General features: G+C 44.2%; 1 protein-coding gene and 1 long non-coding RNA gene across 4 annotated transcripts; one reads left to right on the forward strand and one right to left on the reverse strand.

The window, feature by feature from the left end:
- Window positions 1–427: 427 nt before the first annotated feature.
- On the reverse strand, window positions 428–27150 carry DNAJC7 (DnaJ heat shock protein family (Hsp40) member C7). 3 transcript variants are annotated; one of them, XM_053212776.1, is made up of 15 exons: window positions 26845–27149; window positions 22798–22956; window positions 15756–15844; window positions 14881–15005; window positions 14292–14405; window positions 13569–13643; window positions 9164–9282; window positions 8511–8664; window positions 7814–7978; window positions 6902–6993; window positions 3762–3835; window positions 3222–3368; window positions 2593–2745; window positions 991–1053; window positions 428–550 (listed from the first exon to the last, which is right to left on the reverse strand). In XM_053212776.1, the coding sequence occupies exons 2-15, from the start codon at window positions 22824–22826 to the stop codon at window positions 513–515; spliced, it is 1437 nt and encodes a 478-aa protein (XP_053068751.1). In that variant the 5' UTR covers window positions 22827–22956; window positions 26845–27149; the 3' UTR covers window positions 428–512. The 3 variants fall into 3 exon arrangements, with proteins under 3 accessions (XP_053068751.1, XP_026904787.1, XP_014925085.1); XM_027048986.2 differs by lacking the exon at window positions 22798–22956 and having other exon boundaries at window positions 26845–27150; XM_015069599.3 differs by lacking the exons at window positions 22798–22956; window positions 26845–27149 and adding an exon at window positions 18702–18831.
- Window positions 23104–25816, forward strand: LOC113596303 (uncharacterized). The gene is made up of 3 exons (XR_008294427.1): window positions 23104–23165; window positions 23976–24178; window positions 24348–25816. It is a non-coding gene; the product is annotated as an uncharacterized LOC113596303 (long non-coding RNA).
- Window positions 27151–27440: the final 290 nt, after the last annotated feature.

Below are 27440 nucleotides of genomic sequence, written 5' to 3' on the forward strand. Positions count from 1 at the left end.
ACATACTCAGGGCCTGCTGGGTACTCACATGCTCAACAGGTTTGGGAGAGGCGGCCAGCATCCCATTGCCATCAGGCCCTAGGTGCCCACATCCCCTGTGGGGCAGCTTGCTGAGCCTAAAATCCATGCCAGCACCAGCTCCGTGCTGGGGGCTCAGCTTCTGGCCCACCGAGTCTGAAGTGACACAAAGCAGCTGCCAGAGCAAAGTGCCAGAAAGGGTCAAAACATTTTATTCTCTTAATTTTTTTTTCTTTTTTAATAAAGTTAAACAGTAAAACAAAAATTCACAAGCTGCCTCCCTGTCCACCCCCCGCCTCCCTCCCCTCCCCGCAGTCTTCGGCGCTGGCTCCCTCTCCTTCCCCCCACTCACACAGACACAGGGCATCCAACTAAGAAAACGAAACTGCTCTAAGGATGGGGAGATGAGATGAAGGGAGGAGGTGAACTGTGCCCACGTTCAAGGTTACATTGAGCAAGTCTCCACTTTCTGGGTTCTGGATGCTTTCCTCTCCTTAGCCGAATTGAAAAAAGAAATTCCCTGGACCAGATGCTGTAAGGGAAAAGAAGGGCTTGTTAGTTGAATCTGTGTGGGAAGATCACTTTGCTCTAATTATGGGAAAGTCTTCAAGGGCTGCTTCAAGTTCAAACAGAAAAGCTGCCAAGTCAATCAACAGCCTGGGCCTGGGGGTATAAGGGGAGCAGGTGAGCAGCTGTCTGTGCAGCTTCTAACCTTCACTCTTGGAGAGGCCCTGGTACTAGACTGCGTGAACGCCTCCCTGGCCCTGCAGAGGTGTGGCACCAATGGTCCCGAGGCATGGTGCACCCAGGAACCTCCCTACCGCCATCCTCAGCAGCACCTGTGTGGATCGGTACCCTGCTGGATAGGGGTTCTGTCACCTCTACTTAAGGGCCCCCCTGACTCTCCCATAGCGGGGAGCTGCATTATGGGCCTGTGATCTGGAAGCTCCCAAGAGCAGCGGGCATACCCACCTTCAAAGCTGAAGCCCCCAGGACCGCCAAAGAATGCCTTGAAGATATTGTTTGCGTCAAAATCTGTGCAGCAAAGTGAGAAACAGGGAAGGGCAAAAGGTGAACAAGTTAGACCTGTCTGAAAAGGAACTTAGGATGACATGGCAAATGGGCCCCCAAGCTTTCCCAGACACACCCCTCACCTCCTTTCCCTAAAGTCATTGATGGGGGTGGGCACACGTATCCCCACCCCCCATGCCTAATCCCACTCCTGGGACATGTTCCCTACTCCTTCCCAGCGCAAACCTGAAGGAAAGCTTTCTTCACCTCCACCTACTTTGCTGGACCTTCTTCACAACAAGTAGGATGCCATTTGCACTTACATAAGACTTTCCTCACACTGTCTCTCTATAATGCTGGGCTGCTACTGAAAAGGCTAAAATCTATCACTTCAGTGCTACCAACACTAAATGTAAGAGTAAGTTCTAAGATTTATTGTATTCATTTGATTCCATGCTGTCTAGACTAAATGCCAGAAAAAAAGCGCCATGGCTTATGAAGCACCTACTAGGTGCCAGTCGTGGTGCTCGGTACTCTGCATGCCTTACATCATCCCCAGTTTATACTCAACAAAACCAGGTAGGAGCTCAAGTAACTTGCTCAAGATCACGTGGCCAGTGAAGGCAACAGAACTGAACATTCCAACCCCTGCCTGACTCCAGTACTGTGCCATCATCACCAGGCCACAGCAGGTCTGCTGCCCCTACCCGCGCCTCCGTTGCTAAAGCCCACAGAGGACGCATCTCCATCAGTTGATCCAGCAGGCACATTGTATCCAGATGCAAATTCTTCCTTGCCTCTCTGTATCTGCTCATCTTGAGCCCCCTAGCTCAGGTAATGGCTCCATCCAGTCAGCCGTCCAAAGCCACTCAAGTTCATCCTTCCCCTCTTCCAACACAGACAGGAATCAAGCCCTGCCCTCCCACTGTGCCCTCCGATTCTCTCCCCCTTCACCGCACCAAAGCGCCTCTCCTCACCGACACCACAAATATTCTGCCACCTAACTCTGGTTCATAGTTCCCCTACTTAGGATCCTTCAACAGTGGGGGAAACTTCTAACCAACAGGAAAAAAACCCATATTGCCTACTCTAGCCCCTGCAGGGGGATCCAGCTACTCTGGGGCTTCATGCCTTAGCACCCCCTGCCTCAAACACCCTCTATTCTTCTACATTCAGCCCCTTACAGCTCCCCAGCGTATTATTTCTGCACTTCCAAGCCTTCCCTTGCTAGTGCTTATGTCCTCTGCACCCTGGGCACCCACTACATTTGACTGTACTTGTTGGGATTTCACATCCAGGGGTCAGAGGTCAGAAGTGGCTTGTGGGCCAGTTTGCAAAGCCCTAGACTGGGTTCTCAGAGCACAGGGAACCTGTTTGATTCACCTTTATTATTTCCAGCACCCATCACAGTGCCTCACACGTTACAGGTATTTATCTAGGGTGTGCCTTACAAATCACTACGCATCACTAGCTACTATATAGACTCCCCGTTGGAGTGTCTTAAGAAAAATTCTAAAGATCCACACTGGTCAGGTTCGTCCCAGGCTGCCCCAACCAACTCACCACCCATATTCATGCCCTCCTCATCCAGGTCCTGTCCACTGTCATAGCGAGTCTTTTTTTTGGGATCAGAGAGGATGGTAAAAGCTTCTCCAACTTCCTTGAACTTTTTCTCCTCCTCCTTCTGAACTTCGGCACTGGCTCCACTGTGCCGATCTAAAGGGAGGAGTATAGGAAGAACTCAGGGTCACAAGAAAATAAAAGTTGAAGAGAAAGACCACTTTATGTCCAATTTTAGAATTTGGTACTTCCAAAATTTGGAGGGTATGGAACTTAGCAACACCTTATTACCTATCAGCTGAAGGGCCAGAAACTTTCTTCCTTTCAAAAGTTTATTTATTTTCAGAGAAAGAGGGAGGGAGAGGGGGAAAGAGAGAGCAGGTGAGCACAGGGTAGAGGCAGAGGGGGGAGAGAGAGAATCCTAAGCAGGCTCCGTGCTGTCAGACTGGAGCTTGAGGCGGGGCTCAATTCCATGAACCGCAAGATCACGACCTAAGCCGAAATCAAGAGTCAGATGCCCCATCAACTAAGCCACCCAGGCGCCCCAAGAGCTGGGAACTTTCTGGACCGAGTGCAGCAGGGCCCTCCTGGTTCGTTCTTCCCACCAAGTCCCCTCCTCACACCCACTCTACCTGGATGGTGCATCAAGGCCCGTTTCCGGTAAGCTTTTTTGATCTCATCCTCAGAGGCATTCTTGTCCACGCCCAGAATTTTGTAGTAATCTTTCCTCTTACTCTTCTTCAGTTCCAGCTGTGCATTTTTTAGGAGCTGTTTGTGTTCTAGAAGGAGACATCTAGAGTCAATGGACAAATCTGACTCTGGTTTCCCTTACTAACCCAGATGCCTTGCAGTCAGAAGCCTTGTTAACCATACATACCAGGTGCTTTTATGGTGTTTTCTTTCTGAATATTAAAAAACAAATCTACTCATACTTCAGTTCTGCACATCAGCCTCATTACACATAAAAGGAAGTAAAAGCGATAGGATATAGGGCCAGAAAATAAGTGGCTTGTCCTGCACTTGGGGTCTCTGTTAATTTCTTCCTGGCTGGTGATCAAATAAGCCCCAGGTATGTCCCTGATCTGTGAATCAAACTACTCCTATGTCCAGTTTTAGGGCCTATGAGTAAGACCTCACATTTCCCTGAGAAACAGGCTCTCAAACACCTTTACCTTTTGTTTTCTCCGTCTGATACACTTTTTCATAGTCCCGCACTGCTTCCTCATACTGTTCTGTGTCCATGTAACTGAAAAGGAAATACAGGGCGGTCCATCAACATAAATAGCAATCACCTTCAGTATCACTCTGGGAGAAGAGGCACGGCTCAAGCAAGAGACACACACTTTCGGTTGAGATGCTTCATGAAATAGGAATCCTTAAGCTAGCTGTGAGAAAAAATTAACTACCAGTTCCTCAAGTAAAAAGAGACAGGTCTCATGCCACTTGCACCCAACCAGCGAAGTGATACTCTGCTTTGAGCAGAAAGCAACTAAGGGGAGAAAGTTCCTTCTGATTTCAGAGCCACCAAAAGGCATCTGGATTGCCACAGGACAAGGCAATGTGAAGGCTCCTACTTGACTGATTACTTGGGATTAAAATGCAAGAGAAAAAGATCATGAAGTGAGAGCGGTGAATATGGAAAAGCTTTGAAACCTGCAGTGCCATAAACATGCAGGGCCAGCTCCAATCCAGAGTACAAGTGGGATTAGTGAGCCACTAGAAGGATCAAGTTCAAGATGGTGGCTGCTGGCAAATGCCTCCACTAAGACTAATCAATCTGAGATGGAGGTAAGTGAGAGAAAAAGGAGACTCTAAACGCAGGCTTGCTTTTATTTCAGGAGTGTAGAAGAAAGGGGGGGGGCTGCCCCAAGATGGGCGGAATCTAGCTTGAAAGGCTGATTGCCAGACCTGTTAAGACCTTCTTTTCCACAGAAGCAAAGTGGCATTTTCCATGTCCCGAAGAGATCACTGGTGCCAAGACTGGCCTACCGATTAAACAGACTGTGTAGGAGTTCCAGAGACAGACCCCATCGGCTGGGGAGCAGGAGTGACTGTGCGGCACAGCTAGCTGCTGCCCAATGAAGACCAAGTTTGCTACACTGCCACCACACATCCCATCTGTGCAAACATCAGAGCCCCGGGGGGCTTAGAGGCCAGAGCAGAGGGGTGCTGCTGATGTGGCTGGCAAGACAGAGCCCAACTTCTTAGGCATCTCTGATTTTCTGGCAACATCTTGATTTACAATTTTAATTAAACAATGGTGACAAAAACCAGTGCCCTGTGGACACTGGGCACAAATGTTACCAGGAGCTCAGAGAACCCATTTACAGCATGAAGAGTAATATAAGCTGATGGTCCCAGGTGTAGAATGATCTGTCAAATAAGTAACCTTAATGAACTTTCAATGCCCTTTTGGAATGTATTAAACAAACTTGTTATTACAATGATTTACATTTTTACTTAACGTGTTTTTTAAATTCAAGGACATCTTTCCATTTAAATTTTTTTTCTATTGTCATACACCTGAAACATTACAACACTGTATGAAAACTATACATCTATTTTTTAAAAAGTATTTTTTTTTAAGTTGAAGAAAATGCAGAGAAGTAGAGCTTTAGGGAAAATGGGAAACTGCAATGCATGATGGGAGATGTAGCAGAAATCTGGCATCTCCCCGTCTTTAGGGATAAGTTGAGGTAGCAGTCAGGACTCTGGTAAGGGTTTGGCCTGAACTAATCTCCACTACTTCATGTCAGTCCCAGCTGCTTGAGGGGACTGTTTGCCAAGTTCTTGGCCAACTGTGCCCCAAAGTGCACGCTGTGGCCCGTGGTGGGATCTCAAAGGCAGAGCCACTCAGAGGACAGTTCTGTTTCTACCACAAAGATAAGCTGTCAGTTGTCTGATTAAAGCCATTTGATTTTTCTTTATTGAACACATATCAAGATAGAATTGTCCACCCCTTTATCTTGCTAACAAACCAAGAATATTCTCTCCCCTTTCTCTGTTCAAACACAGCAGAGTATCCACTGAGTTGACACAGTGTCATATATATAGCCACCCCCGCCCCACTAGACGCTTAGGGGATTCTCCTTGTTTGCTCTTTCAGATAACATCACAGTAAACGTGCACATAGCATTCTGGATCTGTTAACACTAGTCTTTAGCTGGATCATAGGGTACTTGCTGTCTTCCACAGCTTCCATGTTTGCCTGCCAGCAGTTTGCAAACATGAGATGATAGACAGCTAGTTTCAGGATCTATGATACAATTCTGTGTGTTTCTGTTTGATAGACTTACTCATCTACTTAGAAATCCACTTGGAAAAAAAAAAAAGCACCACATACAGAAGCACTTTTCCTGTTTTCAAAAAAAGTGGATCATTTTGGGAAAACTAAAAGGGAGGCAGGCCACACCCTGCACCAATGAGACTGAGGAGCTTGAAGAATGAAGGGCTCATCAGGCATCAGTAGGAGCACCTCTTTGGATGTGACATTTCAGGACAAGGAACGGAATGAACGAATGCTGGAGAATTAGTATACAACAAATAGGTCTTCCTTCTGGAATTTTAAGATAGAATTGTTCTTCTCTGGGAAATAATCTGAAATAAGAAGAAATGGATTTGGGGGAGGTCTCTCCTAGCCCTTGCTAAGGTTCCTGTCTGCAGAAAAGAGTCTGGTGGGTCCAAGAGTAAGAAGGACATGTAAGCTGGGGAGCACCCCGATTCTGAAGGCGAATCCGGGCACTAGATCTAGGCAGGCACATCCTGGCTCGTAAGTCTCCCAAGTCACAGAGGTATTTCAAAAAGGGTTTCCTTATACTGCTGGGAGGCTGAGCCAGCTTAAACTCTTTTCTGTCTTCTGTAACCCGGAACAAACAGGAGAAGCAGAACTCTCAACTGTCTCTGTCTTCCTCTTTCAAGCAACATACATTCATTCAACAAAACATTTATTGAGTGAGCACCTACTGTGTGCCAAGCACTGTGCCAAGTTAGAGCAAAAGTGTACAATACAAAATACAATCTCCAAAGGAAATGGATTTAAACTTTAACAAAAGGAATTTGGGTCAGGCATCAGAGGAAACTTACTGACCGTGAGGGGCGTAAGACACAGGCATGGGAGACTGAGGGAGCTGTGCAATCTCCTCGGCTGGAGGTCTATAAAGAGAGTCTAGGGCTGGAACAATCCCACCTAGAGGCAGGGGGAAGGACCAAATGACCTCACAACATCCCTGGGGCTGCTTCAGCATCCATAACGCAATCCCCCTGGCAGGCCGGCAGCAACTCCCTCTTCCCCTCACCCTCCAGCACCACTTACCACTGAGCTCTTCTCAAGTAGGCTTTTATATAAGTGTCATCGAGCTTCACTGCATTTGTGCAGTCTTCTATTGCACCATCTAGTTTCCTAAGCTTCAGGAGAGAGAGAGCAGTCATACTTCACACCTTCGGTGACTGAGGGAGCCCAGAAGCTGTGAGCACGGCTTCACAATTCTAAGAGGATCAGTCATACCAGGCCCCTGTCACACTCATTTCTGGTCACTGAGAAAGCCCTCCAGTATCTCGGAGGGCTACGGACACCGGGTTCAAAACTGGTTTCTCTTCTAAGGGATGGAAGCCAGGCACACTTATGGGCAAGGATAAGCCACCTCTGCCATTCCAGGGTGGTGCCCAAACACGACATGGAAATAGTAAGGGTGGTTCCTGCCCTCCACTCTCCAAAAGGCTAACTACAGGAGTAAGAATCACTGATTTCTGACCACTGGAACACTACAAGAGCAAGAACTTGCTCTGGTTTCTCATGGTATGCAGCACTGCAGCAGGCGCTCAGACCATTTTCAGCTGAGCATGCTGGACAAAAAAAACTAAGCCTGCTTCATACTCTAATTTCCTCCAAATCACTCCCGAGAAAGCCACAATCACTTGCTTTAGCAAAAAGCAGCAACAATATTTGCTTAAAAAATTATCCCAAAGCCTCTAGCCATTCCCTTAGTGGAAGGAAGGGATCTTGAGGAAGACCAGATAGGAATATCCTTCCCAGCTGTCCCTCAAGTGCCCTGAAATTCTAGGAAAAAGGTAAAAGCTTGCTTCTCAAAAGGAAGTTCCTAACAAGCTGAGATCTCAACCAAAACCACTATTCTCCTTTCGTGTGGCTTGTCCTTATTAAGCAGACTCCCCAAGATGCCCCTTAAACATATCTCCATAGGCCCCAAGACCCAGACCAAGTGCTTACCTTGGAATTAACCGTACCCCGATTACAGTAGAGTTTAGCATTTGTTTTTATATTGTTAGGGTCTATCCCCAGGGCTTCTGTGTACAGTTCATAGGCTAGCTTGTAATTTCCTTCTTTAAATGCTTTATTCCCATCTTCTTTCTTTGCTTTAAGTGCTTTGGCATTCTACAGGGAAAAGCAAAGGGAGGTTAGTTCACATCCAGGAAATCTCAGACCACCGTACAGAGAGGCCCGAGTCTATTTTCAATTTCTCAGATCCCTGTTGTTTAGCATCTTACAGATCCTTATCCCCCTCCCCTCCAACCCCACCACCTAGGCTATTTGCTGTTCACTGGTGCTTCCTACGGAGTGGACAGGGGAAACCAAGATTTACAAGAGAATACCAATGAGACCTGTGTCACCCAGGGTTTACCTCCACTTCCCAGAATAAGCATTACTATTTTTTCTTTACCGAGGGAAGAAAAAAAAAAACACACCTAGTATTAGGAGGATCATATATGATCACATCTGCCTTTAGGCAAATAAAAGTAGTTCTGAAATAATTTCTAAGGAAAGGACCAAGCATCCTGGCAAGGTGGAAAAAGCATGTCCAGCATGCTCACATTTCATGTGGTCCTAGAATCTTCTATTTGTGACTTTCTTAAAGGCTCAAAAAGGAAGCTTTCTTTCCTACTCAGATGTGGGGCCTAGAACTTACTCTGCAAGCCACGCAGGCCTTCTCATGGTCAGGAGCCATCCTGAGAGCCTGTACAAAAAACTGAACCGCCTTCTCAATACAATCTTCATAATAAAGGCAAAGACCTCGTACGTACAGAGCATCTGCGTTGGTAGAATCCATTCGTAGAATGTCACTGCAATAGCCGTAAAGGGACATGCTCAGCTGTGGTTTGGATCTCTCCACCAACGCTAACATTTGTGATTACTATAGCCAGTTTTTCTCTTGACCGTGTGTCTAGTATGGAAGTATCCAAAGGTAGACAGATCCCAATACCTTCCCCAAATAAACCATCTATATTTATCTCTAATACACTTCACGCGTCTCAGTCTTTATTAGAACAGTGGTTGGTAAATTACAGCCCACAGGACCAAATCCTCCCTGCTACTGTTTATGTAATAAAATTGTATTGAAACCTACCCACATCATCCACTTATCTATCATCGATGGCCACATCTGCACTATAGTGGCAGAGGTGAACAGTTGCAACAGAGACCATATGACCTGCAAAGGACTGATCAGCCCAAGCTGGCCTACCTACAGGACATATGGTAGCTCCTGCTGTAGAGAGCTGCCAGACGGCACCTGTCCAGTGGTATCTGGTGTGTCAAGGCCGAACTGGCCCGACTTCATACCTGGCCACAGACTGTGCTTCCGGATAACGACCTAGCATTGCTAAACATTCTGCTTTGAGGATTTTGAAGCGATGGCAGGCAGGGGCAAATTCTAGGGCACGGTCCATGCAGAAAACAACCTATGGGGAGAAGGAAAGCAAATAACTCTCTTCATTCTGGACTGTACAGAAACATCTTCATTTTAGTTTCGCCACAGGCAACAAACAGATTCAAAGGAAAGTGATATCAGAGTTTAGGAACATATCTAAGTCATTTGATTAAACCACTGAAACAAGGAGAGCAGGTGATCCAAACGATAATGATGACAGCAAACATGAAGTACTTTATATACTGACCCACTTAATGCTCACAACAATTTTATACAGTGGTAATTTCATGAAGTTCCTTACTTTGTTAACGAGAAACTAAATGAAAACGCAGAAATAAAGTAATGTGTTCAAGGTCAACAAAGCTAGTAAGTGATAGAAACAGGATTGGGTCTCACACTGAGACTCCAGAGCCTGTAACTGTAATCACCATGCTAAGCTGCCTCCACACTGAATCATATCCAGTGACTGTGGTCAGAATCACATTCTGCTAATGTAGACTCATTTGCTACTCTGCCTAACTCACCATGTTTAGCCTATTATGTAAGACAAGGATACCCCAAATAACCTGATGTAGACTCATTACTCCTTGTATGATCAGAATGGCTCACAGTTCCTTCCTCCCTGTGCCATGAGCCTCATGTCTCACTAAGTACCCTGGTGGCCACCCTTCCACTTCTATCTTAGTACAGAAATATACCAATAAAATGGCGCATTTTAAATGGTCCTAATAGACTTAATCAGAGTACTGCATCCAACATGTTGCTACACAAACTAAAAGGCAAGTTTCTTTCTCTCTCACACACGCACATGGCTGGGATTACTTCAATCTTTCAGCTTGATAAAGACTCTCCATGTATTCCCATTTTCTCTTTAAAAAAAATTTTTTTTAAACTTTATTTTTGAGAGAGACAGAGCATGAGCAGGGGAGGAACAAATAAAGAGGGAGACACAGAATCTGAAGCAGGCTCCAGGCTCTGAGCTGTCAGCACAGAGCCCAACGTGGGGCTCGAAGTCACAAACCAAGAAATCAGGACCTGAGCCAAAGCTGGACGCTCAGCCAACTGAGCCACCCAGGTGCCTCCCCGTTTTCTTTTTAATGTTTGTTTATTTCTGAGACAGAGAGAGAGCGCAAGCAGGGGAGGGGCAGAGAGGGAGACACAGAATCCGAAGCAGGCTCCAGGTTTTGAGCTGTCAGCACAGAATCCGAAGCGAGGCTCGAACTCACGGACTGTGAGATCATGACCTGAGCAGAAATTGGTGCCCCCCGCCCTCACCCTTTTTCTCTTTTCAGAAGTTTGTTCTCTGAGCTTTCAGTTTTGGGTTAGCTGCTATTCCTGGGAGATCCTTGCTGAATCACCTTCTTGTCCAGTAATAAATGACCCAAAGGAGAAATGTGGAATTAAGGGACACCCATTTCCTCTCAGAATCTGGCCCTGGGGATCAGGAAGAGATGAAGTCTGAAAACTCAGAAGCAGAAATAGGACTAATTCCAGCAAACAGGCAACTGGTTAGACATTCATATAATGGGATACTACATGCCTCTAAAATACAATAAAGACGTTCTCCATATATTAATAAAGATTTCAAGGTCTAAGTGGGGGAGGGGGGAAAACAAAAGGTATAGAACAGTATACAGCATTATTTCCTTCCTCTCATGCAAAAAAAAAAAAATTAGAAATCTATGCTTCTCTTTGCTTATATGTGTACAACTAAACTGGAAGGGAACAGAAGAAACAAGAACAGTGGTTACTTTAGTGGGTGAGAACTAGGCAGATGGAAATCAAGTTCGGGGGGAATACCTATCACTGAGTATCTGTTTCCACTTCTTTTAACAATGAATGGCACCTATTCAAAAATTTTAATTTGAAAATATGTGGAAATAGGGAAACCCCACGAGCTGCTCTGCTCCACTGGGAAGACTCCTTGCAGGGTTCAGAGCAGTGGTGGGGCACCTCTCTTTCAGGGCACGGGTTACTATCCTGGAAGTCCCAGGACTGTCTGAAGTTTTAGGTATGATGTAGAGTAGAGTCATGGTGCTGACTTTTTCTCCCTTCGACAGAAAAATAATTGGGGGGGAGGTGAAGCAGTCAAATGCAAGCAGCCACACCCTGCTGCCTTCGCAACGCTCTGTGCGGAGATGGTTCTGCCCATCGGGTCAGTGGAGTGTGAGCCGAAGCTCAGTGCCTCACTTCCCACCCCCATCTCCCCACGACCAGGGACAGCTGCAGGCAAAGAAGATCTTTGTTTCTTCCAAGTTCATCTGCTTCCCCTGCCAGGATCATAATTCTTCATTTGTGACATCACCATGAGCTACAGTGGGGGGGCTGGGATGTCACAAACAGAGGATTCTGTCACAAACTGGGGATTCTGGCTCCAGAGTGGGCAAGAGAGAAAAGAAACTCAAAAGATTGCCTTTTGAGACAAAGCTTTTGCCTATGTAAACCTCAGAAAACATGACAGAAGGCAGAATCGCTTTCCAAATACACACACACACACAACAAAAAAACTTATGAATCACCGTGGTTATTACAAAGACACTGTGGTTATTAAAACCAATGGACAGAAGAGGGATGCTGATAAGTTAATGCTGGGACTCTGCATAAGCTAATCAGAAATATTTATTACCAAATAAAAGACCTGCACAGTTTTTGACTTATGAATAATTCTTAACTGTATCCTTTTATCAAACATTTATTGAGTCCCTTTTACAGAAAGCACTGAGCAAATTCTCACATGTTCCCTGGATGATACAAACTTTTTTTTTTTTTTTTAATTTTTAAAGTTTATTTTATATTTTTGAGAAAGAGCATGAGCACAAGCAGGGGAAGGAGAGAGAGGGAGAGAGAGAATCCAAAGCAAGCTCTACAATGTCAGCACAGAGTCTGACTCAGGGCTCAAACCAACCATGAGGTTATGACCTGAGCCAAAATCAAGGGTTGACCACTCAACCGATCCAATACAAACCTCTTTTAAATGATCCTGAAAACTGATCCTGATCAGTGGTTTTTAACTTTTTTGGGAGCCATTCACCGTCCCTTTTGAAACTAATGAAAGCTACGTCAAAATATCATCTAAAGAAGGGAATTCAGAACTATACAGATGAGGCATAACCACTATAAACAAGATCTAGAAAGATATCTCAAACTTTTATATCCTTTGCATGTTTTCAGACAGGGCAATCTTTTTGGCACGTTAATTTTCATGGGACTGTCACACGGCGCCATAAAGGAGACTAGTGGGTTTTCATAGAAAGGCCTAACATCAATGGGGCCCCTGGGTGGCTCAGTCGGTGAACCTTCCAGCTTTGGCTCAGGTCATGGTCTCACAATTCGTGGGTTTGAACCCCACACTGCGCTCTGCACTGACAGTGCGGAGCCTGCTAGGGAGTCTCTCTCTCTGCCTCTCCCCCACTCATGCTTTCTCTCTAAATAAAAACTTAAAAAGCAAAAAAGCCTAATATCAAAATGGTACTGATGACAGGTTACATACACTGTTCAAGAATCTAAAAGGAGCCTCTACTTTTTAGTTACAGCTGCATCCAGTTCACATAAAGCAAGAGTTAGAGCTAGCTCCCATTATTTAAATAAAAATGGATTATCCAAACATAATATTTAATTCCAACCAGTGTTTCCTCTATTAGCAGCACACTTTTAGGCTACCATCTTATATCAAAACCAGGAACAAACTCAAGTAAACTATTATTGCTTTTCATCATAAAGCCAAATATTATTAAGAAAATAAGTACCTTGGCCCAAAAAATTTTTAGATGCTGGTGATGATGTGGAGCAACAGGAACTCTCACTCATTGCTGGCGGGAATACAAAATGGTACAGCCATTTGGGTGGTTTCTTGCAAACTTAACATACTTCCACCATACGATCCAGCAACTGCACTTCTTAGTATTTACCCAAAAGGGGTGAAAACTTATGCCCACACAAAAACCTGCACACAGATGTTTAGAGCAGCTCTATTCACAACTGTCAAAAATGTGACTGTAACAAACGTACCTCTGGTGGGGGAATGTTGATAATGGGGGAAGGCTATGTATGTGGGGAGGGGGGGTAGAGGGCATAGGAGAACTCTTTTTACCTTCCTCTCAATTTTGCCGTGAACCTAAAACTGCTCTTAAAAAAAGTCTTTAAAAGAGAGAGAAAAAAAAAAAGAAAAAAAAAGTCAAAATAAAGTGGTAACTGATTATTCTGGATCTTGTGTACTATACCACACACGCGTGCGCACACACGCACACACACACGCGCGCACACACACGAAACCTTGTGACAAAGGGTAGGTGAGATCTCCCCATAGTTATACTTTACCTTCCGAAAATCCCGCTTCTCAAAATCCGTTTCTGCTATTTTCTCATATTCTATGACTGCATTAGCATTCTTGAACTATACCAGAAAATCAGATAAGGAAAATTTTAATGAAGTTATAGGTTCAACAAACACAAAAATTAAGGCTTTGATGAATTATTAGTTCAAGAAAATCAGAACCACAGACTTTACAAATCAAGTTGGTGAAGATGCAGCTAAAAGGGTAAAGCCCAACCTGCACCCTCAGTTTGAAATTAAAGTCAAGAATACAAGAATCATGCCTTGAAAGATATAAAATAAGGGCAAGGCATTGTCAGAGGTCGAGCAGAAGTTTCCAGATTCTCACTAAAATGCAACCAGAGGTAAACAGGGTATATATGGAAACGGAACTAAAACATGTTTTAGCTGCTACCAATTTAATCAGGATTTGAATTTACTCAGATTCTTCAATTTCATTCAAATCAGTTCCTTGCAGCATCTGCTCACCCCAGGAATCTCAGAAACCCTCCAATTTTCACAGATTCCTAAACCTATAAATCATACTCAAAACTGTCTACATACACAAAATCAAGCCTCAGACAGACTATGAGACTGCCTACAGTTAGCCAGGTGTGGCCGATGGCAGGAGTGAAACTAGCTCAGTTCTTTTTTTCCAGCTCTCAGTTCTGACTTTCAGGTCACTATACCACATTGTCTTTTTCCCTACACACAAGATCAGAACCATACCTCCTGTTGTGCCTGAGCATTTTTGTGATCCAGTTCTAGGGCTCTCTGGAAACTACGACATGCCGCCATGGCATTCCCTAGAGATAGGTGGCATTTACCCTCTCGTAGATGTCCCTAGAAGAAACAGAAAGAGGGAAGAAAAGGAGCATGACTGGCCAAGCAAAAAGCAATCAACAGCAGCAAGAAAGACCCACAGAAAACCGACATGGGATGAAAATGGCCAGAGCAGCGGTTCTTACCAAGGGAGATTCTGCCCTCCATGGGATGGTTAGATGGTTAGCAATGTTAGAGACATTTTTGGTTGTCACCACTGGGGCCAGGGTGGGGGTGGGGGGGTGCTACATATACCCAGTGGTTAAGGGCCAGGGATGCTGCTAAACATCATACAATGCACAGGATAGCCCCCCATGACAAAGAATGATCTGGTCCCAAATGTCTACAGTGTCTAGACTGAGAAGCTCTGGGACAGAGAATTTAATTGAAACAACCGGTCCTCCCCAGCTGATCCTTCCCCAACCATTTCTCCCCAGTCAATCCCCCCCCACCCCCCGCCGCCCCTCTGCCCCAGCCAAGTGGTCACATCACGTACCCGGACGAAACTGTCATCCAACCTCACGGACTGCTGTGCATCTCCAAGAGCTTCCCGGAACTTTCCAAGCATCATCAAGGTGGCTGCTCGATTCCCATAATAACTAGCATTTTTAGGACACATATCTACAGGAAGGGCAGAAGAAAGTAAAATACAGCTTAGCCAAGTCACTGCCTCAAAAACTGCGGGGCCATCTCCCTCAGAACTGTATCAAGGCAATCAAACTCTAACAGGAATGCTGACATACTCTGTTTAAAAGGCCATGGCCAAATTTTTGACTACTTGTGCAAATGGACAGCAGCAATGGTGCAACCAATGAAAAAGGAAGTTGCTTAAAAATAATTTACACTTGGCTTTAAAGTGCTCTGATTATCTTTTCAGGATAAAGTTGGGAGATGTCAGCATATTCATCTTCTTAATGAATTGTATTTTATGTAATAAGACATGAAAATGAATTTGCATTTGTTGAATTAGGGGTAGAGAACCTGTAAGCAAGTTAGGTGAGAAACATGCTGACATGGGATTAAAATATGCTGGCAAATTGAGCACGGAAGTAGTTAAGGCTTGATAATATCTACAAGGGCCATTTTCTAAGATAGTTAAATGAGCTGGAAATGGCTGAGATGCATTTAGGCGGTTATCTTTTTGCCATTAGATCTAGAATTTCTGGAATTGCCTTTAAACTACCCATTTGAGCTAGAAAGTGTCATCCCTCATGAAGCCATTAAGTCCAAAAGAGTTCACATGCCATTAAGTCCAAAAGAGTTCATAACAGTTATGAACCCACTACGCCAAAAGCTACTTCTTCGAGAGGGGCTACTTATAATGGTATTCAGCAAATTTATCTTTCAGCATAGGCAGTAGGTCCTTCTCACCTATGGCTTTTGTATAATAGTTATAAGCTTCATTGTAATCTTTCTTGGCGTAGTATGCATTTCCTTGTTCCTTGAAAGACTCTGCTTCCCTGAAAAGGAAAGAGAAAGAAGGGCACGTTATTTTACACAGGGAATAACCTCTGTAATCTCATGGGAGCAATCTTTGGTCTACAGCTCTGGGCATATTGAGCTGAAAGTTAGTGCGATACTTGAAGGAATTTATAGATTTGTTCGATGCTGTTTTTTGGGGGGCTTTTTTGGGTCAGATACGTTTAAACTAAATGAAGAAAACCTCTCTTGTGTTGCCTGCCTTTCCTCACTATTCTGGCCTACAGTCACACTCCATACAACAGGCAAATTTAGACATCCTCTCACAGAAACTAAAAAATTTTTTAAAGTTTATCTATCTACCTACCTACCTACCCACCTAAGTAATCTCTACACCCAACATGGAGCCTGAATTCGTGATCCCGAGATCAAGAGTTGCATGTTCCTCCAACAGAGCCAGCCAGGAGCCCCAGAATTTTTCTATTTATTTCCTTTCCACTGTGCCACAACTTCTGCCTCTTTAGCAACCATAAAAAATCAGTTACAGATCATTCCATTCTGGGGCAATGACTTCTTAATGTGAAATGGGTCACATCTTTAGAGTTCTAATGATCTGTTCTCTTGAAAACTGGCTCATGCATTTGTCACTGAAAGGACAAGCAGAGCAAAAGCAGGTGGCAAAGGAGTTAAAAGCAGAGCATACTGATGTTTAAGATGGAGGACGGAGTTGAGTGACAGCAGAGACCAAGAACGTGGGTAACAGGGACATACGAGGTACAGCCTGCCAGGGATATGCTTTGAGAAGTACCCATCTACTGACACTCTCTCTGCCTATCACATCTGGGTGGGTTCTTACTGCCCCCTATACCGTTCCTACTGTACCTTGTATAACCACCAAGTGGGTAGTATCAGAATTTTTGCCCTACTCCAAGATCCATTGTTTGAAGCAGTACCATTAGACAAATTGTTCTTTCCAAAAGGAACAATGTTATGTGAGAATTATACTCCAGACCAAGGAACTAGAATTAAGACATGACCAACAATGTTTCAAAAGAACTACTAACCTCTATCAAAGATACCCCAAATCATTCTAATGACTCAATTATCTTTGAGTGACAAAGATAATTCTTTACCAAAATGATTACTGCAATATAACTAAATATCTGAGCATTTTTGCTATAAGAATCTGTTTCTTTTTCTGTCCTCTACACACACACAAGAGAACCCAGTTCAAGGGAAGCAAGGACAAAAGTACCTAGTTCTTAACTTTGGTGATGGTATGGGAGTTTACAGCTTGATTCTACAGACATCAGCATTGGGAAGATTTGTGATTTTTTTATTTACATATTTTAAACTACAAAGTAGCAAAGCTGCTCTCCTTTTAAATTGAGGCCCTCTCCCTTTCTATTCTTCTCCATCACTGTTCTCGCAAGCACTACTAACATGAAAAGGCTGCCAGAAGAAAGGAGAAAGAAAATGGGAATGGTCTACAAATGCTGACAGATTTAAACTGTGATGGACATGAATCTGTTTGAATAATTTTATTACACCAACTGTCACAATGCTGTAAATAGGCCATCTGCTATTAAGTCCTCAAGAAGGATCCCCCAGCTGCAAGATTTACAGGACCAACTGCAACCTTTCTACATGGCAGACACCATCCTGTAACTCTATAAATTAAGCAAGGCACTATAAAAACTATGAGGAGCCTATCTTTTAAGAGCAGACATGCCAAGAGATCTGAAGAAATGGTTTCCCCAACCCTGGATGCCAGAAGCTGAGTCAAACCACTGTGAAGACATGAAGTGGTAAATTCAAAGGAAACACTGAAGATGTACCTGAAAAGATCTAGCCTTCTCTTTTAGGCTAGTGGCTAAGAATACGCAAATCCTAGAGGAAAGCCAAAGGCATCCAGGCACGTGAACAGACACTGTATCAGCAGTATAAAGCTTGTTAGTCAAAAGTGAAGCAATCTGCAGAGCTACAGAAAGGTGCTCTTTCTTTCCTGAAACACTAACACCCATGGATACAAGGAAGTTCAGCACTGGCTTTTAGTAAAAAGGCAAAGGATGATTTCTGTGGAAAGTCAGTATTAATTACTGAAGTCTGGTACTTTCCATATGTTATCTTCCCATCAGGTGTTTCACATTATTCCCCTTTCTCATAGGAGTAAAATAAGGGGTAGAGGTTAAAAACTGGCCCAAAGTCAGGATGTGGAGCCACACCTGTCAGATTTCAAAGCCTGTGCGCTGCGCTATCTACTACGCTTAGCTTTCTCTCTAATGCTCATCTCTATCTATTGCCTAACTAAGACTTTAAAAATTAATCTGTCTTGCTAGGAACAAGACATGGGCAACGAGCGTGAATTTCTTCAAACTAAGACATAAAACAGCCACAGCATGTAAAATCCAACTCCAGGACTACAATCTGGATCGAAACAAGCTAAATGACATTCCTAACAATTAGTCACAGAGAGCAGGGCTCCTTTCTCTTTAAGATGCAAGACCTAGTGAACTGGACTTTGCCTCCCCCAAGAAATGCATTTCATTTTAGTAAATGGTGAGTAGATTCCATTCTAGAGCAAACAAAGCGAGTAATGTAGAGTCAGCCCACAGCAGAAAGAACAAGAAGAATTGTGTTGTGACAAGTTACCATGTTTTTAACCTCACACTGCACAGCATCAGGCCAGAATTAGCTATTCCCACACAATTGCCTCATGAAAAGGACTTATTTTCATAGAAACATGGTTGATTAACAGCTGCCTAAACAATGGGCACTTAGTGCTTTTAGGCTGAAGGCTTATTTTTTGCCTCCAGGTCCAACTCCCAAAGTGGAGTCCCTCCTCCATTTTGAACCTCCCCACCAAGTACGCGACAAGCTTTAACCAATGGGCCTGACCCTGTGAGACCAGTCGAGGAAAAAGTGGATCTTTGGAATCCAGCATGGCAGCAGCAAGAACTGAACAAGGCTGCATCAGGAACAATTCCAGGGTCAAATCCATTCAAGTCCTGCCCTGGGAGTCTGAGAAAGGGCTGAAGCTTGTTCAAGTTGCCCTTACAGCAAAGGGACTGAAGGATGAGATGTCAAAGGCGTGGGACTGGAAAAGAAGGAGAAGAGCTGGTTAACACCGGAATTGAGGGCAATCTGGCACTGGTATCTGTCACACCGCTCGCTGCCAGAGTCGATGGGTAACAAAGTGAGGTTACAACACGTACCTACCAAAACACATGGGCACTGAGAAAGAAGAATTAGGATTAATTAGGCTCACCTGGACTAACCAAAAAGAGGAAAGGATTCCAAAAGGGACTAATTAAGCTACCAATTATTTTCTAAGGCCACAAAACGAAATTCAGATCAAACCTTGAAATATAATATCACATCAAAATATAGACTTGGCCCTAACTGACTGACCTGATGGAGCTATTAATAGCCACACTGTATCTCTAGTGCTTTTTCAGATTTTCAAAGCATTTCCAATGAAGATCCTGGCCTCCTGAAGTGGTTATGGTGATACTGTCACATGTCCTTCGGCAGAGGAAGAGCCGGAGAGGCATCCAAGGGAGCTGCACACGTTCCCTAACTCCAACAGTCTGGTGTTTCTTGCCCACTAGATCCTGTCAGCTGGCATCAAGGTTTTTAGATTAAAACTAATTTATCTAGTTTCCCACCCAATCTCTAAGCAGAATAAGCTTCGCCACTCTGACTCACCAGGAGACACAGGGAAAGAAAGACTCTAGCCTCCACCAAACCAGTCCTTTCCCTTTAACAGCCAGCAACAAATTCCTGTGAAAAGAGCCACTGAAAGATTTTCAAAACTCTCTATCCTCTTTGGAGGTTATAGGGAGGGTCCCAAACAACAGGATCGCACCAGAGGGCCCGGCAGGCCTTCTCTCAAACATACAGATAAGCAGACTACATTCTGCTCTTAGTCTGCTTTGCTTTTTTAAAATGTATTTATTTTTTGGAAATAACTTCATCAAACTTCAGAAAACTGCAGCCTCGTAACCTGCTCTTCTACACTACACACGTGTGAAAAATCTGTGTGTCCTCTGATCATGCAGTTATACTCTCTCTCCCAATTTAGCATCACAGATGCTAATTACTCCAACAAAAGGCCAAGGGAATCATTTGGTATCACACAGGTCTTAGTAGGGCTCAGCATTATGTGATCAAGTCAGACAACTAGGGCTTACAATCATCAGTCAACTTTGCACATTTACAGCTCAGCTAAATTAAACATACCTTAAAACACTGCAGCTGACATTGCAACATGACCCCAATTAGATGCTCTACAAAAATCTTCATTTTCTCTCTAAATATTCCAACTTGAACACTTAAACAAGATCTTTGCCTTAGGCAAACTAGTCTGTCTTTTAGCAATGAAAGAGTTATGCAGAGAATTTTACTCATCCGCTTTCATTAATGCAGGATTCACTGGGTGGCAGTTTTTAAAACATCCTCAATGACTTGGTTCTCTTTGGAACTGTTTCATGTTTCAGTATTTGTGAATTATTAAAAGAGGGATGAGATGCTTCATCACTTGTACTGTATCATTTTAAGATTTAATTACCTCAGTGCATGAAAAATACAGACTAACATAGGTCACTATTCTGCAATATTCGCAACCTAGGAAACACTGATCTGATTTTTGTATGACAAAAACATACCAGACTGCTTTTATCTATTTCAAGTATTTGGCTACAATAATATACTTTTAATAACATTCAGTTCTCCAAAAACCATTTATAATAGTTTAAATCAAAAGAAATGCAGAAGCTTGAAATCTTTAAATCTTTTTTTTTTTTTTTTTTTGCACCTCTTTCTTTTGCATTTTCTTGACGTATTCTGCTACCCTTAATGTGGAAGAAACATCTAAATGCTAAAATTACAACTCAGGACAAGATGATTTCTTTTGTTAGAGCAAAGGAGTGTTTCAGGGCCTTTGATTTTGGAGACTATTTTATTGGCAGAAAGAATCTTAGAAAAAAGATATCTAGGGGCGCCTGGGTGGCTCAGTCTGGTTAAACATCTGACTTGCCCTCAGGTCATGACCTCACAGTTGGTGGGTTTGAGCCCCGTATCAGGCTCTGCGTTAACAGCTTGGAGCCTGGAACCTGCTTCGGATTCTCTGTCTCCCTCAGTCTCTGCCACTCCCCCACTTGCACTCTATTTCAAATAAATAAACGTAAAAAAAAGATATCTACTAACAATACTTTATATTGCCCATAAATCAACCTTTATGCAATCTTATTATAATTACTAATTCCAAAATATCACCTTCACTCTGTGATTGTTGCACCCATTTCTTTTTTTCAGTCAAGTTTACTAGTTGCCCATTGATCTAGAAATGTCCTCCACCCTTTAGAATTTACGGGATCTTGGCCAGTCTCAGAGTAGAAATTCCTTCCTCCTTCCCACAGACCAAGACCTCTTGTCCCCGAAGACATGTCATGGGCCTGTTTCATGCTGTACTCTCTCTGACCTCCACGACAATAAAGTAAAAAGAGCCCAGGAGCCTTACTTTTATTCCATCTCACCAAATGAGTAAACTGTTCTTTCTTTTGTAACTAGTCTAGGGATGAAGCGACAAGTTTTATAGGTGGAAGCCACATATGACTTGGAACAATTCTACAGATTCAGTGCTTGCTAAATGCAAGTGCTATATGCTGAGTGTGAATAAAGGCTTCATAATGGTCCAGCGAAAACAGAGGGTGGGCTGTCCAATGGCTATCAGTTGGTAAAAGTGGGCTACCCAGCATCCTTTACCCAATTTGCTTTAGAATAAACAGCTTCTGCTTTCACTTTAAAGCACAATACCCAGCCTTCTCCTAAAAGAGAGGAGATCGAGATGAAGAAAACTCATTAACAACATACCAGTTCAAAGTGTTCTCTTTCTGGACATTCAGGGGGAAGCCTCAACAGGGGCAGAACCAGAAGGGACCAAGAGGCACCAAGTGGAGTCACAGATATAGGCTACACAAGGCAGTAGCACTCTCTACTGCTCAAGCAGGGAAGGACACCAGGCAACACCATGGAGTTGGCAATGTCTTATTCAGTGGGGGGGGGAAAGGCAACCAACTAATGGATCCATCCAGACGGAAATCCCATTAATGCAGGCAGAAAAGATAGTCATATGAAATAGCTGACTCAACCGTAATACATTTATGCTAGTTCCTTAAATGGGAGGTATCACAATCTGTGGCATCTACCTAATCTTCTTTACTCCGGGGGAGAGGAGACCTGGGGAAACAAGCTTCTCAGAAGCCACTCTTGAGTCCACATGGCATTGGCCTTTCAGCAATAGCCAGAGGCTTGTTTTCATAACACACTCCCAAACCCACCATTTTCTATCCCTTGGTTCCCCATTCTGTGAGATCCACTACTTCCCTCATGGGGACATTAGTACACAACAAAAATCTAGAACTTAGGAACTATAATTAAGAAAAAAGCTGCTGAGGTTTTTTTCTTGGGGGGAGGGGAGGGAGTGAGTGGGTAGAGATGAAAACCAGAGTGCGGAGTCTAGGTTGTCAACTGGTATGTTGCTTCCAGAGTTCTCTTGGTTCCTTATTTTAACAGGAGGTTGACTATCTCCAAATGCCAGAGGAAAAACTCAGGACACACCAAAAACAAGAGAAAATGCTGCTTGCCTCATACACCCCTCCCCCAAAGGCTAACAATAGAACCAGAAGAAATGGTTAACACTTTGTTGATCTGACAATCTAGCTTCCCCACAAAAACTTTAAGTCACACAACACCAGAATATTAGGTGTCAGAATTAGACTTTGAAAGTCAAATATTCCTCCTCATATTTTCATTCTCAAAAGCCTCAAACATTCATCCCCCTGCCAATGGTGGGATAAAACAGAGGAACTGTTATTTTGATCTGGATGGGGAAGAAAACAAATTGTCAATCCAATAAAATGAATAAACACTGAGATAATTTGCACGACGAATCCGGTCTTACTGCTGAAATTCAGACAGTTTAAAAGAATACCTGGAACGACCTCTAAGTAACTTCCACATCACTCAGCACTGAAGAAAAGGGACCAAACATTAGTGGAGTAAGGGAGAAATGGGCTCTCAGAGGGACTGCGCATCAGACCACAAGGCACCTAGGCAGCCGCTGACCATTGTTCTCCAATCTTCTAAAGTCCTAGAGAAAAAAAGCAAAGGCAAGTGCCCAGTACTCAGCTTTTAAAAACTTTTAAAATACTAGCTTCGATGACTACACTCATCCCTGATTGGCTAGAATGTTCAAAAAGCCTGGGTTTTAAGCCAATCAGAGTTAAGGTCGTTGGAACGGACTAGACACTAGAGCAACTGCCACTCAACTTGGCTCAATTTGGTTGGTATCTGGTTCTGGTTAGTATGTGGACCTGAATTAAAGCAGCAAGGACAGAGAGACCCTTCCTCTGTGCTCTACCTTTGCTCTAGTTATGACTTAACAATTTTTTCAAAGATTTTATTTTTAAGTAATCTCCATACCCAATGTAGGGCCTGAACTCGACCCTGAGATCAAAAGTGACAGAGCCAGCCACGTGCCCCTGATTTAACAATTTTGCCACTTGTTAAAATCAGATTCAATCAATTTGCTGGTTTGGGATTCTGTATTCCTAGGTTTATCCGTTCCTTAACCATGACTTATTTGTCCCGCCTCTCATTTCTTCACCACTGACCCTGCACTTAAGAGTATACCAAAATGAAAATGAAGGCTGCAAACACTGTTTTCACTGATTTGGGTTTAAGGTCAAAGATAATATCCCATTCAGCTTGCAGGCTTACTGAAATGTCTAGCTTCATTTCATGACCTTGAAGACAAAGTTTAGAGAGACAAATGTCTAAGAATTTAAAACAAAGTGAGGAAGAAGAGCTGGGGAAGACAACGAACGCTACAAGCTCCTCGGCTATGGCCACAAACACCAAAATGTGCCAGGAATCTGTAGTAAAATAAATAGCACCTACTGCAGACCCTGGGATATGGATTCAGGGTTCAGTGCTTCCCAGCAGCAATAGGAAGAGAAATAAAAAGCAAACTCTACAGAGCTTACAATCCTGGATACTAAGAAGGGACCTAATGTTCTTGCGTGCATTCACACAGATATGGAAAAGATTATCAAAGAATCAGAAAAGGATGTTCTGTCTTCTAAATCTATGGCTTCTGTTTTCTTTTAGACCCTACTGTCCAGTCATGCCTGATATACGCTGAGACACAGAAGTGTTTCCTCTGTGGAGGAACAACTTGAAATCCTTCGATATTACCATAATAAAGACTACCTACGGTGACCTCCCCAGCCCAGGAAATGTGACCAGACAGCCTTCATTCAATACCGGTATTCATACATTACATAAAGCAATCAGCATCTTCCCAGGAAAATGTAAGGCTTGAAATTAAATTAAATTAGCTGAATTGTAAAACCTCTGAAATTTAGCTCTCTGGCTCCCCAAGTAGCTTTATCTGTTTTGGTGGGCAAAGAGAAACAAATAATCTTCATGTTCAGAACCCTGATCTATTTTGGATGCCAACTAATACATCTTTTATTTTAGCCTCTCAGCTGCTATGGAGGAAAAAGAACTCTGTCAGAGTGACAAGCAAAAAAAAATTGAAGTACATTTCTTTTCTCTCTAGAGACACTAGTTAATGAAATAAAACATGTAGCCCTTTAAAATGCTGCAACCATGAGGCCCCACGTCTTGAAAGCTCCTCTCGTTTTGCTGCTGTGGGACCATAACAATTTAGCAGCAGCAGCAAGCCCTTGAACCAAGATGCACAGAAGGAGGGATTCCTTGCTGGACTTCACAAAAACAACCCAAGAGACCCATCAACTCCGGTGTCCCCAAGTGAACTGGTAGTAGGACTGTAATAAGAGACACAAACTTGGCCAAAAGACTAACCAAGCCAGATAGTAAAGGGCATCTGTAAGGGATGTTACTATCCCTGCCTTCTGCTATGGGTACACAGGATTCCAGGACACATGAAAAATGTAAAACCACCTTCCTCCAAAACTTCTACATCATCACTCCATTTTCAGCATTGGAAAACCATACATAACATGGTTTTTTCCTTAGATTCCAGTGCTTACTTACTCTCCAAGGATGCCTTATATGGCAGAAAGTCAAACTGTAATTTTTTTTAAATTTCACTATACTTTCCTTTTGATTGGCTCACATAAGTGATATAAATATCCATTTTTAGCCGTATCTAAAAGAGAGCATATAAATATGTGTAACATGGAAGTCTATTTAGCAAGGATGTATCTTTTCTTAGTGGCAGATAAAACAACTGTGCGTTTTACAATCGATGACATCTTAAATTCCATGTAATAAGGCAGAGTTAACCTACATTGACACCTCTTCTACCAAATACCATGTTTTTGTGTGATGTGGTCACATTACAGCATCACCCATTTTGTGTTTCTTAATGTATCTTCAGGTTCATTTACTATAATTTTATGTTAGAATATCCTCTAAGGCTGTGTGTTGTTTTTGTTTTGTCTTTGTTTTTGTTTTTTAAGGAAAAGGACCTGCTTCAGATAGAGGGCTTTGAAATAAAACCCAAATTAGGGACAGTCCCTACATCAGAGATCTATATTATGTAAGAGAAGGTTTTTTTCAAATTACTACACATAGCCCAAGTCTCTATAGCACCAAAAAAAAAAAAAAAAAAAAAAAAAAAACCAGTGAATTCTTCACAATCCCAAGTAAAGTAAATCCTTGCAATTAAGGTAAACTCGGTATGTACGGGAGAGGGAGGGGGCGGTTGTTTCCCGTTGTGTAGTTCCTTAATGATGCCTAATCCTCAACACCTGAGAAATAGGTACGCTGTGAAAGCTCAAAACCAAGAAGAGAAAGAGACTAGACTCTGGTGTCCTGCCTTCTCTGATCGTCCCAAGGACTTACTACAACAGTGTCAAGCCTCTCAGTTCTCAACAGACCTTGAGACACAGGCTGCAGTAAACTACCCTGAAGCTTGAGAACTATTCATTCTGCCACCCTGAGTACCTCCCCGTATTTTAACTTGGATAATAAAAAATCCTCAGAACCCTGGTTTCAGATCTCAGGCAGCCAGAATGAAGCCATACAGACAGGGTTTGGTACAAAGATAAGAAAGACAAGGGAAGGAGACTGAGGGCACCGTAGTCAATTAAGCTGCAGTTGATAAGGAAAGGGCCCCGCGCTTCCAGAACCATTTCGTTAATTCTCCTTCAGGATTAGGACAAGTATGACTACCCACAACTGTGTTCCAATAACCTGCCTTAGCCGTAGCCAGAATCCAGAGTGTTCTCGAAAACCACTCACTCAGCAGCTCCCTTGGCTAGTCCAGACTGGCAATCTCGAGCCACTGCGGCGGCCCAGCGGTGCCAACAGCGCCCAAGCAGTTGCCTTCCTCTCTGCTGCTTAACTTAAGAAAGAACAGTCCTGGGAAGAATGAGGATCTTACTCCGGAAGGACGGAAGGGCTGGAGTTTGACGTGTAGAGCATGAGACAAACCCCTCACTCTTCCTTCTTTCTCTCTCATCTCCGATTTCTGGGGTACGGGGAGGGGGCACCAGGTCAATAATGGAGACACGCTCGGACCTAGGCTCGTGGTCGCTGGGATACATTACTGAGGAGAGGGGGTGAGGAGAACACGGGCTTCGGAGATGCAAAGTGCTGATAGACAACAATGCACAGAAGTTAACAAGAGCAGGCGGGGGTCGGGGGCGATGTAAGGAAGTCGTCATCGTCGCCGCGCAGCCTCCCCCACCCCACAACAGACCTCTGAGGTCCCCTCCGAGACCCGGCCTCTACACTAAGGGCGACATTGCTCCCTGCTTGGAGAACCAGGCCGTGCCTCAGCTCTCCAGCCAGGCGGAAGCAGGAGGGGAGGGCCGACCTCCGGGAGCGCCCCTTCAGGGGGTCCATCCGGACTTATCTCAGATGGGGGGGGGGGGTCGCGGAGGGCGGGGCGTCGCCTCAACACGGGCTGCATCACGGAAGGGACGGGTTTCCCGGGGCCACGGAGCTGAAGCTCGCCCCTTCCACTACCCTGCTACCCGGTTACCTCTTTGCTTCCTCGTCGTCGAGCAGCTCTGGCTCGGTCGCCGCCATTACCACATCGCACTCCGCGGCAGCCGCCATCTTACCGCCGGGACCAAAGAGGCGGGTGGGAGGCAGGCGGTGAAGAGCACTTCCGGCTGGAGCATCGAGCCGCTCGGCGGCGTCGCGCCCAGAGGGGCTCCCTCGGGCCCGTCTACCATCGAGAGGCTCCGCTTGGGGCCAGAGAGGCCTCCCGCCTCCGGAGGTCCACGGTGGTCTCCGTGCCGGGCCGGTGGCCCAGGGACGGTTCCTGTGCGTAGGAGGCGCCACTTTACCCGTGCGTCGGAAGTGAGGGGTACAAGAGGGTGATGCCTCTCTAGGCCTGAGCTCTTCTCAGTATTCTGAGAGCCTCGTTGCCATAGCAACCTCCAATCCTAGAGAGTCTCCAGTAAGGTTCAGGAGAGTCTGGGTTGGGTTGGGGACTCGGTGACCCAGGACTCTGGAGGGAAAGAGCCCCCACTACTACCTTCCTGACCTTGGAGTGTGTTCGCAGCTTCCTACCGGGAAAGGCAAGAAGAGACACTTTGAGCCCAGTTCCCCTAGCTTTCATCGGCCCTTGGA

Source organism: Acinonyx jubatus, chromosome E1, assembly GCF_027475565.1.
Source record: "Acinonyx jubatus isolate Ajub_Pintada_27869175 chromosome E1, VMU_Ajub_asm_v1.0, whole genome shotgun sequence".
Taxonomy (NCBI): Eukaryota; Metazoa; Chordata; class Mammalia; order Carnivora; family Felidae; genus Acinonyx; species Acinonyx jubatus.

Coding starts and splice junctions, on each gene's coding strand:
- DNAJC7 (XM_027048986.2), bottom strand. CDS start 26,921: ATGGCGGCTGCCGCGGAGTGCGATGTGGTAATGGCGGCGACCGAGCCA. Junction 13,644..14,291: donor ATGCTCAGGCACAACAGGAG/GTATGGTTCTGA, acceptor TTTCTGGTATAG/TTCAAGAATGCTAATGCAGT. Junction 551..990: donor TGGGGGCTTCAGCTTTGAAG/GTGGGTATGCCC, acceptor TTTCCCTTACAG/CATCTGGTCCAGGGAATTTC.